The 18,531-nt window shown below is 41.8% G+C and overlaps 1 protein-coding gene across 3 annotated transcripts; it reads right to left on the reverse strand.

The window, feature by feature from the left end:
• Positions 1 to 2,634: 2,634 nt before the first annotated feature.
• On the reverse strand, positions 2,635 to 18,134 carry LOC122868936 (MAGUK p55 subfamily member 3-like). 3 transcript variants are annotated; one of them, XM_044181395.1, is made up of 19 exons: positions 18,046 to 18,134; positions 17,810 to 17,928; positions 16,222 to 16,299; positions 15,778 to 15,858; positions 15,446 to 15,583; positions 15,272 to 15,353; positions 12,638 to 12,723; positions 11,782 to 11,856; positions 11,360 to 11,556; positions 10,383 to 10,447; positions 9,467 to 9,487; positions 8,475 to 8,516; positions 7,093 to 7,158; positions 6,253 to 6,408; positions 5,980 to 6,060; positions 5,794 to 5,887; positions 5,596 to 5,704; positions 5,272 to 5,400; positions 2,635 to 4,710 (listed from the first exon to the last, which is right to left on the reverse strand). In XM_044181395.1, exons 1-19 carry the CDS (start codon positions 18,080 to 18,082, stop codon positions 4,531 to 4,533), a joined length of 1,836 nt encoding a protein of 611 aa, XP_044037330.1. In that variant the 5' UTR covers positions 18,083 to 18,134; the 3' UTR covers positions 2,635 to 4,530. The 3 variants fall into 3 exon arrangements, with proteins under 3 accessions (XP_044037330.1, XP_044037331.1, XP_044037332.1); XM_044181396.1 differs by lacking the exon at positions 7,093 to 7,158; XM_044181397.1 differs by lacking the exons at positions 7,093 to 7,158; positions 8,475 to 8,516.
• Between the last annotated feature and the right edge of the window lie 397 nt (positions 18,135 to 18,531).

Here is an 18,531-nt window from a genome sequence, read left to right on the forward strand (position 1 = left end):
AGACACAGAGCAGATTATTGATCTTTAATGCAAACTCTTTTTGGGATTTCCTTGTGTTAAAGGGGAACTTCACCTTGTTTTACATATCAAGATTGGTTTGTCATGAAAAGCACTAAACACTGCTCCACCTGATGTGGTGTGATAGTGGTCGAAAGTAACTAAGTACATATACTCAACTACTGTACTGAAGTGCAATTTTGAGGTATTTGTACTGAGTATTTTCACTTTATGGTACTTCTACCCTTCTATGTTTAAGAAAGAAACATTGTACTTTTTACTTCACTACATTAATTTGAAAGCTATCATGGTGTAAAGATTAAGATTTTACATGCAGAATATGAGAAATATAAATTAGGGCTGCAACTATTTTAATCAATAATTAATCTGACTATCATCATAATTAATCTGTTAATTGTTTGGTCTATTAAATGTCTGAACATAGTTTAAAATGTCCGTCATAGTTTCCCAGAGCCCAAGGTAATGTCTTGTTTTGTCCAATCAATGCTCCAACCCTCAAAGATATTCACTTCATAAAAACAGAAAACAGAGAAAAGCAGCAAATCCTCTCATAAAAAATAGTTTCAGCTATATTATAAATGATCTATAGCTTTACATGAAACTACCACACAGTATGTAAATATTTCAAATTAGCTCCATCTCGACCAGCTACAACATTAAAAATTGTCCCTTGGCTGTAAATATATACAGTGGTGTCCAAAAGTGTTTGCCCCCTTCCTGATTTTTTTGCATGTTTGTCACACTTAAATGTTTCAGATCATCAAACAAATTTAAATATTAGTAATAGATAACACAAGTAAACACAAAATGCAGTTTTTAAATGAAGGTTGTTATTATTAAGGGAAAACAAAATCCAAACCTACATGGCCCTGTGTGAAAAAGTGATTGCCCCCTAAACCTAATAACTGGTTGGGCCACCCTTAGCAGCAACAGCTGCAATCAAGCATTTGCGGTAACTTGTAATGAGTCTTTTACAGCGCTGTGGAGGAATTTTGGCCCACTCATCTTTGCAGAGTTGTTGTAATTCAGCCACATTGGAGGGTTTTTGAGCATGAACTGCTGCCTTTTTAAGGTCATGCCACAGCATCTCAATAGGATTCAGGTCAGGACTTTGACTAGGCCACTCCAAAGTCTGTCAGCCTCACTAGAATGTTGTATCAAATTCACATCTGAATCCATATAAGGTTCGGCTATTATGGAACAGATGTTGAATAAACATTCGCAAACAGTTTGCTCAACTTATGGCCACTAGGCCACTCCAAAGTCTTCATTTTGTTCTTCTTCAGCCATTCAGAGGCCCCACAACAACATCCAAAGAACTGCAGGCCTCACTTGCCTCAGTTAAGGTCAGTGTGCATGACTCCACCATAAGAAAGAGACTGGGCAAAAATGGCCTGCATGGCAGAGATCCAAGACGAAAACCACTGCTGAGCAAAAAGAACAGTAAGGCTCTTCTCATTTTTGCCAGAAAACATCTTGATGATCCCCAAGACTTTTGGGAAAATACTCTGTGGACTTACGAGACAAAAGCTGAACTTTTTGGAAGGTGTGGCTCATTACATCTGGCGTAAAAGTAACACCGCATTTCAGAAAAAGAACATCATACCAACAGTAAAATATGGTGGTGGTAGTGTGATGGTCTTGGGCTGTTTTGCTGCTTCAGGACCTGGAAGACTTGCTGTGATAAATGGAACCATGAATTCTGCTGTCTACCAAAAACTCCTGAAGGAGAAAGTCCAGCCATCTGTTCGTGACCTCAAGCTGAAGCGAACTTGGGTTCTGCAGCAGGACAATGAACCAAAACACACCAGCAAGTCCACCTCTGAATGGCTGAAGAACAAAATGAAGACTTTGGAGTGGCCTAGTCAAAGTCCTGACCTGAATCCTATTGAGATGCTGTAGCTTGACCTTAAAAAGGCAGCAGTTCATGCTCGAAAACCCTCCAATGTGGCTGAATTACAACAATTCTGCAAAGATGAGTGGGCCAAAATTCCTCCACAGCGCTGTAAAAGACTCATTGCAAGTTATCGCAAATGCTTGATTGCAGCTGTTGCTGCAAAGGATGGCCCAACCAGTTATTAGGTTTAGATTTTGTTTACTTGTATTATCTTTGACTAATATTTAAATTTGTGTGACAAACATGCAAAGAAATCAGGAAGGGGGCAAACACTTTTGGACACCACTGTATATCAGTTTTGAAGTATGTGGTCTTTTGACTTCTTTAGTTGCTGATAACTACTTTCTTCCATCGCCATAGGAAAGAAATTAAATTGTTTGAACTTGTGGCTCTCTGAAGTACATTTTAAATTCTTTCCAGAACTTCGATTTGTTTTCGACTTATCTTTCACTGTGACAATAATCTCTCCCCAGTGCACACCACCTGGAAAACATCGCTGATAGAATAGAGTTGTGGAGGACTCCTGGCAGAGTTTTAGGTGCACTTAAATGAACTGCACTGAAGCCAAGAACAGCTGAGAGGTAAACACACACACATTAAACATTTTGACATTACAATGTTAGTGCAAACTGCAGGCTTTCATAGGAGGAGGAACAAACACTGTCAAGCAAAACCTCAGGGTGCTTTTTAAAAGACTTATTCTAATGAAATGCCAAAAATTTGATTCAGCTAGCTTTATTTATGGCACTTTGTACATGTCACGTTACAAACTCAACATTCAGGGTTTCTTGGTTCATACAGCACATGAAGAGAACATTGCATGTTTAAAAAAAAAAAAAAAGGGATCTGAAAGTTGCTTAATTTTCACCAAACACACACAAGAAAATACCAGTGTAGAAGTGATTGTTTATCCAATTTTTTTTTTTTTGGTTTTGTATCACTTGTGACATAAGTCTGTACTTCCTTAAAGGATAAATTCACACTTTTTCAAGTCCATCTTGATATAATACTCACATGCCAATATATACCTTGAAGGAGCTCTGTAATTTCTCCAGGCTGTGAAAAGATTCCTTCTTAAAGTGATTTCAGTATAAATGATATGGGACAAAATCCGTCTATGTATAAATGACTTTTTAAGTTCAGCTGAAGCTAATACGAGGCTTCAATAGTCTGAGTTAGCCACTGCAGTAAAATGATTCTCTTCCAAACTTCCCTCTTTTTGTTACTTTGGAACATATCCACATGACTTACTAACTTAGACTCTGCAGCTCTATATTAGCTTGGGCTAAACATTTTTACATAGAACGAGGATTCTGTGCCCCCATCGCTTTTAATCAAAAGTATTTTGCCACTGTTAATGCCAGGATGATGTCACATTTATACTGTATATCTAATTTGAAATAGGGCTGCAGCTAACAATTTTCTTGCTTAATTGATTGTTCTCTATAAAATGTCAGAAAATAGTGAGAAATGTTACAATCTACTTAAAACCCAAGGTGATGTCTGCAAATTGCTTGTTTTGTCCGACTAACACTCCAAAACTTTGTTTACCATCACACAAGACAAAGAAAAAATCCTTGCAGTTGAGAAGCTGTAACCAGGGAATGTTTGCAGATTCATTTTCTGTTCATCAGTTGTTTCAATTCTAATGTGAAATCTGTGGAGATGTAATATCCACAGCAAAACCCTGAAAACAAACATCTAGTACCACCTCTGTCTGCAGTCAAAAATACAGATATAATACAGGAAACTGTACCGTACGTAAAAGGAGCATCTCAGGTTGGTGCATAGCATTATTCTACACACAAACAGATGTGGGTTCGACGGTAAACAGGTTGCCTAGTGCTACGCGATCTTTCGTTGGCACACGAGGGGTAACATTTACAATATTTACATCGGAGATTAAATAATCAGTTGTCATGCATTTCCTAAAACAAAGTTTTATAGAAAATAAAATTCTCACACTCCACTTGGATATCATTTTGTTTCTGTCCATGTGTGGAAATTAGATTATCGTTTAGCAAAAAAACCACATTTCAAATGCCATTCATTAAATGTATATCAATTACTCCTGTTCTGCTGAATGTATGGTTGGTTCTTATGCTGTACAGGATGCATGAGCAGTAACAGGAAGCATTCTGCAACTGGCCTTGAGTTGAATTAAACAAACAAACATGTTACTAAAGGTACTCAAACAAAGCTGACTGAGCAGTCCTCTGAGTGGGATCCCAAACCTGACACACTCTAGTGAACGTTGCAGCTAGAAAGAGTGACAGTGTGAGGAGTAAAACACTACTTAAACTACAAACTTTCATCTGTCCTTAAATAAATTAAAACCAAACCTGAATAAATGACTTGAGGAAGTGACATTAAGACTGAGTTTTGGGCATTTAACGGCTTTGGGCCAAGAGAGCCGTCGATCTGCTGCAACATCCCAGACAGTGAGGTATTCTTCTGACATCATCCTCTCCCTTTGGTGCCTCAGTTTATGGCTGTCTGACCAGTCCTACATCAGTCAGATAGAGGGAGTGCAGCAGACTCCCAGGCTGGCCAGAATGCCTTTGGGGGTAGAGGGGAACAGCTCATTAGGACTGGTGCAGGATTTGGGGGGGGGTTTAGGTCCGTACCCAGCTGACAGGCACCCAGAAGGACTCTCGCTCCAGCCTTTCCAGGATACCTCGCAGCTCTGCACAGGCACTGGCTGAGTCCTCCTTGATCAGGACCCGGTCCACCAGGTGTCCATACTGCTGATCAATCTGAATGGCAGACTGACGCATCTCCTGGAGGTCTTCGTCCTGTTGCAGAAAGCAAAATGAAATGATTTATACAGAAAGAGACACTCGCATTGACCACCTTGCTCCTCTGGTAGGCTCTACCCTAACTGTGTCCTAACAGAGAGAAGGGAACCTGAAGGCTGAATCTGTTCCACCTCCATAAATGAGACTTTAAATTTGGTGTAGCGGGCCCTCGGCCAACAAATTGTGATAAGTTAGTTTACCAGTTGTCACATTAAATACATATTTTTCTGCAATGCCCTGTGATTAACAACATGTCCAGGTTGGTAACCAAAACAAAGTTTGAAATTTGTGCCCAGCTTCCCATATTTACACCCTGCAGCATCTTTTTCCAATTGGTCCAGTTCATGTGATATATTTACCGGTGACTGAACACCTGAACACATACCTGGTCATTATGAGATGCTCACATATGTCCAAACTTATTTACTGGTGCACAATGGGTTATGGAATATTAAGAGCTGCTAAAGATATATGTACTCCATGTTGGGGATAAAGAAGCCTTCTAAGCCACTCAATTGGAACACGGCTATTATTGCCAAGAGAAAACCTAGGACTCACTGTAATTCGGCCATGTTCTCCCCCTCCTGGTGAGGTGGCAGCGCTGCGGCGACGTCTGCTCTCAGGAACACGAGGTTTGACAAATATCACATAGGGCTTGAACTCCGCTGTCCGCAGCCTCTTCAGGGCCTGGAGTAGTGGAGGATTTACATACAAAAGAGCAAACAGAGGTCAAAAATCAGACTCTCCACATAGTGAGCAAATCTGACGTGACTGCCTGCCCACATCCACTCAGCAAACTGTTGCTGCCTGCAGGATCTGTAACTCATGACATGTTATGATTGAGGTGCATTGTGATACATTTGGTTGTAACACGACCCCTACCTCAGGCTGCACGTCCACTACGCACATCTTATTTTTGGCCTGTACAGAACGGATAGCCTCTATACTTGTGCCATACTGGTTCTCCTTGTATTCCCCATGCTCTATAAACCTGGGGAGAAAACAAAAAAACTTTAACTTAAGCAGGAAACAAATCACATATGTTTACACAAAAGCAACACAGTATCAATGTAAACATACTTGTTGTTTAAAGCATCTGCATCAAATTGCTGTTTGGTGACAAAGTGGTACTCCACACCCTCTTTCTCATGAGGTTTCTTGGGCCTGGTGGTATCTGTGGGAACACAAGAGGAATTTACTTGTATGTGTATAGTGTAATGTTGGTTCATTGATAAGTACAGTGTGTATAAATGTTGGGTGACTCACGTGGTACAGCTACTGCAAAACGATGTGGGTTTTCAGAAATCACCCGCTGTTTGAGTTCATTGATTCGTGCTCCAAGAGAACCTTTGCAAGCCGATTGTGTGTTGAAAGGAGAGAAAAAAATAAAGATAAAATAAAGATAACTTCACATGCATCATCTTGTCGAAAAAAGCTGTAAGAAATGGGTCATCATTATGTTTCAACACACGCTTTGATCCACTAGGTGTCACTATCATCATAGGAGAACATTTGTGACTTTCAGTGGCTCAGTCTCACCAATCAGAACCACCAGACGGGGCCTCTCATGGGGCCTCTGCTGGTAACGGGTCACCTCTTCATAAGTCAGGAACTCTGGGTCTCCAGGATCAGAGCCCTCTCCGGAGGATCCTTGCCTGTCCTTGCGACTCAGCCGGAAACTCCTCCGTAAACCAGCTACAGCGAGGCCAGAGATGGGAGGGAAGGAGGAGCAGAAAAATAGTCTTGGGTCAGATGTCATGAAACAAAATTATTTACACACGATTACATATGAGTACTTCACTTCCATGATGCAGAGATAATCTTTTTGCGTTAAAAGGTATCAGGTAAGTGCAGTGGACAAACATGTTTTGAATAAAGACCAACCCATTCATAATCATGCATTAAAAAAACCTTTGTAAATAGTGCACATGAATAAAAATAGCTCTTATCTGAAGTGTAAATATGATAGTGAGATATTAGCTGAACTTAGAGCCAATTAGATATCATGCTTCAACTAAAAATTGGATTACATGCAGCTGACAGTAAACACATCAGGTGAAATTCTTAAAGCCTGAGAATGAAGCAGACTTTATTTTAAGCAAAACATTCTTTGAATTCATTTTGTGAGGACTCTTTCAGCAGTTCAAAACAGATTTCAGTGACCCAAAATAGACATCAATTTCCAACATTATGGTTCAAACAAGGCATGCTGCTTTGAACGAGGCTACAGTGCTGAGGCAGGACACACAGGACAGCCTGGCCCTGAGAAACACCACGCCAATAGCAGAGAGTGACTGCAAATCGGGGTCTCCCATGGCCAGGACTGTCTGTATCCCCCGTCAGTGGTGTGTACCTGAGGGAATGAGCCGGGCACTGTACCTGAATAAAATTCCCAGGAAAACACCTGGCCACAGGAGGGCGCCACTGCTTTACACTTAGGAGAGACTATAACTGGCGTTAGAGCATCACACAACCCAGCCTCACACCTCCACACAGGGTGAACGAGCAGCAAACGTGCCTGGTTGAGTGTGCAATGCGTCCAACGCAGCAGGGCCCTCATGGGGGGAACGGGGAGGGTGTTTTGGGGAAAGGGGAAGCAGTGCACTGGCCACAGCACAGCAGCATGGGCAGTTAGTTAGATGCAGGAGGGTGGTTTAGGAGAATCCAAACACTGCAAGGTGGAGGGGCGGGCGGAGGGATGGAAAGGGGGTTTACAGCTCCAAGCAGAGTGCATGATAGGAAGCACAAATACTGTTTTAATAATGTAGTTTGTGTTACAGTGAGAAGGTGCTAATAAGCTTTAAGCTGTGTTTAGATCGCTCATTGTGCTCATCATCATTCCAGCAGCTCACAGGATGTGGGGGAGTAAATGGGGGTCAGGTTGGGCTGAAGAAGGGTGAGGGAGGGGAGGTCAGTGGAAGGCTAGAGAGGGGTTGAGGATAAAGGAGACTAATGTATTCCCTCCACCCCAATTTGAATTCAGTAAAGTGTTATTGCAACATAAAATAACTATCTACCTATTTAAATGCAAGTATTATCAACATTCACCATTATTATAGTCATATGTGGTAATATTTTATTTTACAGGTCCATACTGACTATCTGCACTGACTAAACTACTCTTTATGCTAGCAATTATTCGAAATGTATTGTACTTTTTGTACAATTTAAATGTACTAATTGAACACTGTCTCTCTTTACCCTTTAAGTAGCATCAAATGACATTCTTTTCAGGAAACTTCCTAAGAAATAATTAGGAAATTACAGTATAGACTCATAACCAGCACACACCCTGTACTAACCAAATCATCATCGCTTTGTTTTGCTTTTGTACTGTGATATCAGACACTTTGCCACTGAACTGTTAACTCTAATTATGCAGTGGAGTCTCTGTAGAGGCAGATCTGTTACTGGCACCTGCAGAAGTGTGAGACGATACTTCCTACACATTTTGTCTACATTACTTTCCTTTCACGTTTGACACAAACACTTGTAACAGGTTTGTTTTTTCTACATCCACACATCTTCCCTTTGCCCAAATAATGAGGTATCCATCTTCCTCCTCTGGCTTTGGCCCCATCTCTTGACCCTTTGAAACCTTCCTCTTATCCCTCAACCCCGGCCCCAGACAGGTCAACCCTACAAGCGGTCGTTTTGATCCCCAGCACCAAAAGCACCAATGGAACCAGTGCACAGTCAGGCTGCAGCAGGCAAAGAGCAAATAGGGAGAAGGAGGTGGAGAAAGATGTGGACGCTCTCACCTATGTACTGTCCATTGAAATAGCCCTCACAGTCACAGTCCTCTGTAGGGAGGCAAGCAGGGAAAAGAGGGGGTAAGCACAGGGTAAGAGACCTGGAAGAGTTAAGGAGTAGGAGAGGTGGAAGAGTTATAGAGGGGGGGCGGGCCATGAGCGCTGGAGAGGGTAGGCAGGGCGGGCAGGCAGCAGACAGCAGGAGGCGAGAGTGGAGGGGCAGCCAAGAAATAATGTAGGAACGCTGATGGAGGCAACAGCCACTAACGAAGGCTTGATGAAGAGATTTGAAATTACGAGACGAGAGGTCTCGTGACCCACACACACACGTAAACAAGCCTAGCCTCCCCAGAGATGCACAGCTGAGGTACAAACTGCCACACATACAGAAACCTACAAATCCAAAACTCAAAAACAAAAGAAAAATGTTGATTGTTACTCATCTACATCTAAATTCTGTCTTTTCTTCAAATCTAATGTATGACAATATACACTGATTTTAGAAAATTGACAAATAATGGGTGGGGAAAAAAATTATCTTGCAGCACAGAAACAGGAGCAATCAACATTAAAACAGCAGCTGAAACTGCAGCAGAGTAAAGCTGAGGAGGGAAAACAGAACAAAAGATAATAGGGATTGAGGATGACACAAAAGAAAAGAGGAGCTATTGTTATCTTTGACAACCTCTGCTTGGTTGGGCTAAAGTCTCCAGGGATGCTGTTCTGCCTGCACATCACCTGGTACAATACACACACACACACACAACACACGCTATGCAAAGAATCTCTATTCTGGTCTGGTGCACTAACAGCAGGAGGGGAGGAATTAAGCTAGAAGCAGTAGAAATCCCAAATGCAGACCCCACTAGCACGCATGCAAACTCTCCACACACACATACACACACTCTTTAAAGGCCTCTATGAACATTTTCCATTGTGTGTTTTGTGTGAGGATGTGTCTGTTCTAGATGAATCATGTTTGTTTCTGCACATGTACCCACCTTTATCACATCCTTGGTCATCTGATATAGTATGCAACCAGGAAAACAGAGTGTAAAACATAAGCATTAGAGTAGGTAAAGGGCAGGTCATTTTGGTGTAGATGACAGATCAGAGGATGAGATTTGGGAAATTTATGAAGTGAAGATTTGAAATTTGAAGAGATTTATTTTTTTTGCCATTGTCAATGGCACGTCACAGACGAGACCGGGGGGTTGGGGGGGGGTCCACATATAAAGGGCCCCTGCTGGGTTTTAGGGGAATTAATCAGAGAGCTGGAGGAGCGTGGAGGGAGGCAGAGACAAAAGAGTCCCCGCAGGCTTGCTGCTGCATGGTGTAGCAGGGCTAGCTGCCATATTGCTAAGCTCTTGTTGTCTCCCTGTGGCTCAGGCCTAATCGGATCGCATGCAGCTTATGCACCACGAAGAGCCACCACTCACCTGGCTGTTTACATGCCACCTCTATAGTATCAAGTGAGAAAGTGAAAAGTGTAATGTATTGTTGAGGCTTTGTTTCTCAGTGGGCACTGCTTGCAACACTGTCTGGATCTATTTAAGCTGAACTCTCAGCCCGCTCGCCGGCCAGATGGACCAAACATGAAAGAGATTCATTCATCTGTGATCCCTTTCTCCATCTCTGTGCCCCTCCATCTCTCTCTCATCCCTTTTAACAACATGTCTACATAGCAGCATGGAGAGGACGGACAATGAATACTAATGCCTCTGAGAATGCCAATTACCAGCAAAAAAGGTCAATAAACGTCAATGAAAACATTGCTGCATTTATCCAGTGGAGATATTATTGTCCTATAATAACAGTGACTGAGGAGAGCTGATAGTGAGAGATGCTGCAGGTTGTAAACTGTAATTATGAAATAATGCTAAAGATGCAGTGGAATCCTGGGAAGCAGAAACTTACAGACAGGCTTTTTAGGGGATTTTGGATTCGGGAGTGTGCCCATTTTCATCCTGTAGGCCAGTCGCCTGGAGGAATGTGCCGCAGAACAAAGAGCCAAAGAGGATGGAGGCAGGAAGAGAATCATCAGGTCAGAAAAACACAGTAAGCGAAAGGTGAGGAGGGAATGTGGTGGAATAAAAGATTTAAACATGAAAAAGAGAGGAACATACAACACTTATGAACAGATTATGAGACAATGGGCCCCTGGGCACAAACATGTAAAAAGGCTCCCCACCCCTCCTACATAAGAGCAAGACATCCAAACTGAAAGAGCCACAAAATGACTACAAACAACGGCGTCTCTTAATGGTCGTTTTATGTCTCTGTGGTTGTTTTGTGTCTCTTTGTGGTAGTTTAGTGTCTCTGTAGTTGTTTTGAGTCTTTCTGTTGTTCTTCTCTTTGTAGTCATTTGATGATGTAGTCATCAGTCATGTTGATGCAGTGTTAGCTCAAAGTGCAGCAGAAACCCACAGCATCTGCAGAAATGTGTTATATCATACTAAACATTTCTTTAACCTACAAACGCAGCATCAAGGCTTCTCAGAGCTTGCAGACCTCTCTGACTTGTGTCTTTCTCTGTTTAAGCTGTGGTTATTAATCCAACAGACACTGCAGTGTTTGGCAGCGATCTCCCAGCCTGCTGAGATCATCTTACTGACGGATTATGACACTAACAGTATCAGCATCCGCCTATTCAAGGATGTGATTCGATTTATCTTTTCCACGCTGCTTTGATGCTCCATCTAATCATAGTTGACCCCTCAAAGTGGAACACGTGAATGTGGATTTAACAGATTACAAATGGCTGGATAAAATAAATATCAGCACCGTGTGGGTGAACTGTACAGTCCTGACACTGAGTAGTTTACACCACAGGTTGTTCATTTGAAGTGTACAGATACATGATGTGAGACCCGTCACCTCCTGGGTGCTCTCACCTCTCCTGGAACTGTTTGGAGGGGATGAGTCCGGCCCGCAGGTTGCTGTCTCCCACACGCTTGGCCTGCCACCACGTGGGGTCGTCTTGGGTCACGACCTGCAGGATGTCTCCCCGCTTGAAGGGAAGTCCTGCTTCTTGGCAAGGCGTCGCCTTATCTTCCAGCGGGATGTAGTCAAACAAGGCTCTCATGTGCACCTGGAATCAAAAACAAAAACCACCATAATTAGATATTTATTATTGTATAAATCATGGACAAAACTATTTGATTAGTTGCATGGACCTAATAATGCTCAGAAAATAACCTACTATTTTAATGTCTTACATCTTTAAAGAAATAATTACTCCACATGCCACAGCAAAAATGCTTCAGACTTCTGAGTGTTTCCTCTCAGCTGCAGTTTCACTCATGCTTCATCTCACCTTGCTCTCCTTCAGGCGATCCTCTTCTTTAATGGCAGGGATTATCTTTAGAGTGATGGAGCCCTGGGACTGGGACTAGATCACAAATAGACAGAGGAAGTCGGGGAGAGAAGATTGTGACTGCAGCCCCAAATTAAAAACAAACACTAAACATACTTAAGGCACCCTTAAGTGGATTTTACTTTTAATGGGTGCTCAGTTCACCCTGTTTATAAATACATAAGTGATAGACAGAACATTTTAGGTGAGGATTCACTACTATCATGATCAATGGTCATCACTCTCTTGAGTTTATAGTTTACCCACCACTATCCACTATTTCGAAGGGGATAGGACTGGGGGGGACTGAGTATACAGGGTCCTCGTGACGTATTTGACTGTGGTAAATACGTCAGTGGCTTTGGACTCTTTATAGGCATTAATGTTGATGGCATAAAATATACCAGAACTCTCCTTAATTTTGATTTAAAAAGTCCTGATATGAATCGTTTTGATGCGCTTCGATTTGATTCAGTTCCATATATAATTACAGAGAGTCTCTAATTACTAATATTGCATAAATATGACTTATTTCTATGTATTCCACTGGTAAGCAACACCGTTGTTTTCTTTTGAATAAATACAACTTGCCGGTTTGGTTTACAATTTTATAAAATTGTAAGAAAGAAGCAAAAAAGGAAAATATGACAATTTATAATACAGTCTACACCTCTAGCACAAATGTACAGATTTTAACAATTGGGATCATTCAACTGAAAATTATGATTAGTCAGGAAATACATTTTTGTATCCAGTCTTAAATTTATATATTTCCGATCTATACACATTGAAATTACAGCAGAACTGTCTGTCTCACCAGCAGCTGACTGATCTCATCAGGCCTCTTGTGGATCACAGAGACTCCGTTGACCTCCCTGAGTTCATCTCCTACATGGACCAAACCTGTGAGGAGGAGAGACAGTATGAAGATGCAGACTGAGTGGGCAGAAACATCAGTGACAATCAAAGAGTCCTCAATGAGCCTTCTGGGTCTTTAGGGTTTATCAGTCGTATCTTAATATCAGTATTGTTGTCAGATCCACAGATACGGGCAGCTTCTATCCTCAGCTGTGATCTATTTAGCTGCAGCCACAACAATGAAACCATAGAAGTGAGATCAATACGCTCTTCCCTCAGGACAGAGAAGCACATAGCAGACACACTATTGTGCAATCATACACGTACAGTGTATGCATTTACCAGACATACAAAGAGACCTGAGGCTAATTCTGAAATCTCTCCACGGCTTCTGTCTCCACAAAGACGAGAGCTTTTTCCACTTGACGCAACAGAGGAAGACATAAATGATTAATGGATACGGACACTGATTGGTTTACTTTCCCAGCATGCATGTTTCTAATGCCAAATAAACAAAACCACCTGAATATGTGGCTGATATTTCCATGGTATCGCCCATGAAAGGATCTTTGCTGAGTGCATATGGATGTGTAATTGATTCTCCGGGGACTTGTGGAGAGCTTTGGGTTTCAGTAACAACCGCGCTATCCCTCTCATTTATCTCCTCCTGCTGCTGCTGCATCTCTCTCACTGTGGCTTTGAGCTCACTGTCATTAGAGTATCAGGTTTTGATTTGTTAGCCCATACATATATGCATAATTGTTTTGTGAAACAGTCTCACTAATTTTCACTGGTTGCAAGAAGACAAATGCTATCACACTGCTGTGAAAATCAGGAGCCTGCTGGAGCGTCCTGGTAGCTCAGCTTCCTGCATTACTGCAATGTCCTGGCTGTCTTCCATGTGGGAACTTTTTTTGCATGTCATCCTTGAGTCTTTCGGGGTTTTTTTTAACTATTAGTGCAATGAGATAACTTCTGTTATGAATTGGTTATGAATTGGCACTATATTAATAATTAAGCAATAGCACAAATGTCCCAATATGTTTTCTTCAACATTAGCATTTCACATTGAAGTTGGTAATGATTTGAACACGTGGAAGGGTTTGAAACAGATAAGCACATCTGTATACGTCAGTGCTTCCCAACTTCTTCTTGCGACCCCGTAATACAAAGTAATATCTACTTGTGCCAGCTCGTCATAGAGTGCAGAGCCGTAGCTACAAGTAAGGACACTAAAATCAATTGGGGGTTTTAAAAAACTAAGAATGAGTTTACACAAAATACACATGGTGGGTTTTTTCTTATGTATCTATTACACCTAAGATATTTAATTGACCGGTTTAAGGGGGAAAAATTAAATAAAAGGGATTTGTTATTCTCCAGGATTATATGGCAGTGTGGAGAGCATGCATGCAATACTCTAATGACAGTATAGATGTGCGCTCGAGTGTCCTTTTCTTCTTCCATGGATCTTTTTGCTGATTTTGGACTATTCAAAGTAAAGACATGTTATTCTTTTATTCGCCATTAGTTTGATGTGGCCAGTTATGTTCGCTCCTGTTCTCCTCTGCACAAACTGAAGGGATTAAAGGTGGGGTATGCGATTCTGGCGAAATCCAACACAATGACAAATACCATGATATAGAGCGAACAATGACACAGCAAGCAATGTAACTAATGTTAGCTAGGTTAACTGTCCTTAAAGTTGCTGCTGCGAGGCTAGAAGCCAGAGAGGACGAGACGGTTTCCCAGAGCAGCACAGCAGCTCCAGACAGCGATACTCACAACTCTCCTGCTGCTATAGCTAACATCACAACAGCAGCATATCTTGGCAAACTAGAAAGTAAGCTGAATGTCCGTGGGCAAGTCATTTAACGTTACCTGACACACAAATCATGCCTGGTATAATGTTGTGTGGCCTGGTCCAAGCCACTGTTTGTTTCCCATTTACAGCCAGGGCTATGCGCAAACACCAGTGTTTTTTCCAGCGCACACACTGAACGGACAGCTAGCGTACCGTGAGGAAATATTTGCTGAATTTGACAAAAAGACGTGTATTGGATTAGAATCGAGTACCTCACCTTTAACTGTTCAATTAAGGTTATGTAGAATGCCATAATATTGTTATTCCATCAAACTGATCATTTTCTCATACTTGAATAATGCATCCACCAGCACTTCAAGATAAAATCTTGAAATCAATTTTTTCAGAAATGATTTAGAGGTTAAAATGTTATTTCCACTGTCTTTCACTCTGGCTGCCATCCTTCCTGTGCTAATGGTGTATCTAGATCAAATGCTCAGAAAACACAGCACTCAGTATTTTTATAACCATGGCTTCAGCCCTGATTGTGAGCAGTTCGATCAGTGATTTTCTCAGCTCAGACTGTTTTATTGGGGGGCTTTATAAATGATTCAAAGACTAAAGAAAAGGTTTTCCCCCTAATACCAAATCATCACAACCTTTTAGATTCATTTCACTGCCTCTTGTCTGCCAGCACTCAGGTTGAGAACTACAGGTACTGGTAGTCTAGTGGAGTGACAAGGCTTGTAGAAAAACCAGAGTGACGAAAACAGAAGAAGCACAATTTACCACTTCGGTCAGCTGCACCTCCTCTCATGATCCGAGCCACAATCACCGTCCCAGTAGCGTCATCCCTCCTGATGGTGGCTCCCTGGAGTCCAGACAGAGGAATATGATCATTAACAGAAAAGAGCATTTTATGCTTTTATGTTCTCTTCTCCACTCTCGTCCTTCACAACTCACCAGAGGCTCCTTGTTCTTCACCAGCCTGACAATCTTCACCGACTCTTCCTCCAGCTCATCCTCAAAGTCATCTGGCAGCGGCGGCAGCACGGGGTCAAAGTTCTTCTGAGCCACAGTGTCGTGCACCGAGAGAACGGCCTGATGGGACAAAAAAAAAAAGACTAAGACTACTGACATTGATCTGCTGGGGCGCACAGAGAGCAGGCGTCTGCCAGAATCTGTAAACAGCTTCAGAGATGAATGTCAGGGCAAATAAAATGTCTGACAGGAAAAATGGCCGCATGAATGTACACTAGTGCTACATCTCCTCATGATCATGCTACTGTGTTTACCTTGAGATGTGGTGACGTCAGCAGGTGCAGCAGCTCCTTCTCCTCTGTGCTCATTGGTCCACTCTGCAGCTCCTCTGCCACCTGCCGATCACGCAAAGCACACATGAACCGAGAGCCCTGACCTGCTATGAACCTGTGCATGTGTATACCGGTAATGCTCGCTGCAGCTAACTGTAGAATAATTGCACACAGATACACCGACATGCAGGAGAAGATAAGTAGCGAGCAGCTGAGGTCAGCAGTTTGCCTCTCTGATGAGTGGTGAGAGAGCAGCAGGATCTAGAGTTTCATTAGACGAGCATCGGGATGATTCAGCACTTTGAGAACATTAAAATTCACTTTTGATACCTGCATCGCTTCTCTGTCGGAGCTAACTCATTGTGACTGACTGCTGTGCCCAAGTGGAAAAGTAATTTAGGGTGTGTGTGTGTGTGATGAACTCACATCCTCTGCCAGAGAGGAGGCACTGTGGAGGACGGGTGTTGGACTCTGTCTCTCATACTGTCTCAACTTCTCATGAATCTGTAACACAAACACGTGTAGTTCATTAGAGGAGAAAGTTTCATAAAGGAATGCACAGTTCTGGAAAAGTGCTCTCAGAAGTTGGCTTTCATGTAAACCAACAAAAGTTATGTTTACATTCAGTGTTACTCACCAAACGCATCGTGTGAATCCTTGAGTTCTAACAAATGAATGCATTTCCACTGCTCAAAACATTTGCAAAGCCAATTTTAAAAAATATATTTTAAATCCTGCATTGTTTGCATCTGTTTACAAGCTAGCAATCTTCTTTTCCCCTGCCTTTGTTGGTGCATTGCTACGTTTCTTGGTGCATTACTGCCATCTATAGATCACTGGAATAGTATGAAACCATTGGCAGAAATATGTTTTGCGTCACCACAAGACAAACAAACCTATTCATAAAAAACTGTTCCATAGCGCTTCCTTTAAGCAATCTGAAATGATTCTGCATGCATATATGCATCTGCATGAGTATAGACAGTCATGGGCTACATATGCCCTATTTTTCTTTATTCAAATAAGTGTCGTGAGAAAATATGGAAAATTTTGTCAAATCTAAACAATCCTTTCAAAAATTTCAAGATCAGTACAGAGATCTTGATCTGCACTGAGAACTAAATCATTATTCCTAACCTACCAATATCACTGAAATCTTCTGCTTCTGCAGTATTCTGCTAATTGACAAACAGGTTAATAAACAAAAGGGACACAAATGTACCTCCTTGGTAGTGGTAATCAAACTATCTTAAACTAATAGACTCAATTTCCACTTAAAATGGTCTCCACAGCTGATTAATGCATGGGACATTAAAATAAACCCATCAGCTATGTTGTTTTTTTATTTGTGAACATTATATTTATACAGGCCATAAAGCCTGTTGCTCTCCTTACAGTATCTTATCCCATAGGTGCCGACTATCACATAAGTAGGTGGTCTTCAAAAACAACTTTCCATCAGTCGACTTGGACGACTTATGTTTACAGTGAGTGTTGACTCTCAGAGGCGAAGGTGGAACCAGTGTGATGTTGATAGAGCACTGCGAAATGTCTTAGAGACGAGGTTGTGGTGGATGGACGGTTGGGTCAGGGATACTGCTGCCTAACAACAGTCCATGAACAATAACCAAGTAGTATAAGTTGCCTAAACGTTGCCAAACCTTAATCATAGTGGAGGCAGTTCAGACTTTGTCAGTTTGACAGTTTGTCACAGTTTTGGAAGGCAGTGACAAATGATGTCCCGATGAAAGGTGCAACAGATCAGAAAACTCTCATAGGAATGACCTGAGTTGTCCCGTCACTTAAGGTAACCTGACCAACAGGCCAGTTTAATAGTAAAAAATTATGTAGATTTTCAAGACTATCAAATCCACTCTTCCTCTGCTAAAATAAATATTTCTGTGAACATATTCTAAAACTGCATACATAAATGTAACAGCACATAGCTCATATTACATCTACATGTAAATAATGTTATGCGTGGAATCAGACTCACAAGGAGTAATAACCTCACCTTCATGAGGTATCCCAAGCTCCTCTCACTGAAGACATCTTTGAGGAAGACCATGTCCTCTTTGTGATTGGCATCAGGACGCAGCTGAGAGGTCAGCAGGGCCAGCGTTTCATGTAGCCCTACAGAGGAATTAGAAAACCCATCATGTACAGTGTATTAACATGAACAGATGGAGCACAGCAAGCTTCAAACAGTATGGAGAGTATGTGTTGAGCATCTGTGCCAACTCATCTCACCCGCTCCTGCTGTGAGGACCGGCATGGCTTCTTTCATGAGTCAGTGAGGTGAGGGGGCGGGGGAGGGGGACCTGGGAGGAGGAGAAAGAAGGAAATTATAAAATCAACATTTCCATACAGATTCTGTTAAATTCAGTTTCTGAGAGATTTCACTGTCTGGGAGGATTAAAAAACACAAATAGCAAAAAAAAAAAAAAAGGATGGTGTTTTTTTGCAGTGCAGTTACTTCATCTGTGAATGTGTAGGTGTGTATGTGTTGCGTCTGCTTGCATTATAGAGCCGTACTAGTAAGATAAACAGTCACTGCTGGTACTGTTAATCACACCGACTCTCACCAGGCCGTCTGAGCTTTGTGTCGGTGTGTAAGAGAGCAGAAGAGTGAGATAATCTGGCACAAACCTGTATGAAATAACCAAAACACTGTCATACAGCTCTAAGGACTTTATATTTATTTATTTATACAGTATATGTATGTATGTGTGTATA

The sequence above is a fragment of the Siniperca chuatsi genome, linkage group LG21, assembly GCF_020085105.1.
Source record: "Siniperca chuatsi isolate FFG_IHB_CAS linkage group LG21, ASM2008510v1, whole genome shotgun sequence".
In the NCBI taxonomy this organism is placed as follows: Eukaryota; Metazoa; Chordata; class Actinopteri; order Centrarchiformes; family Sinipercidae; genus Siniperca; species Siniperca chuatsi.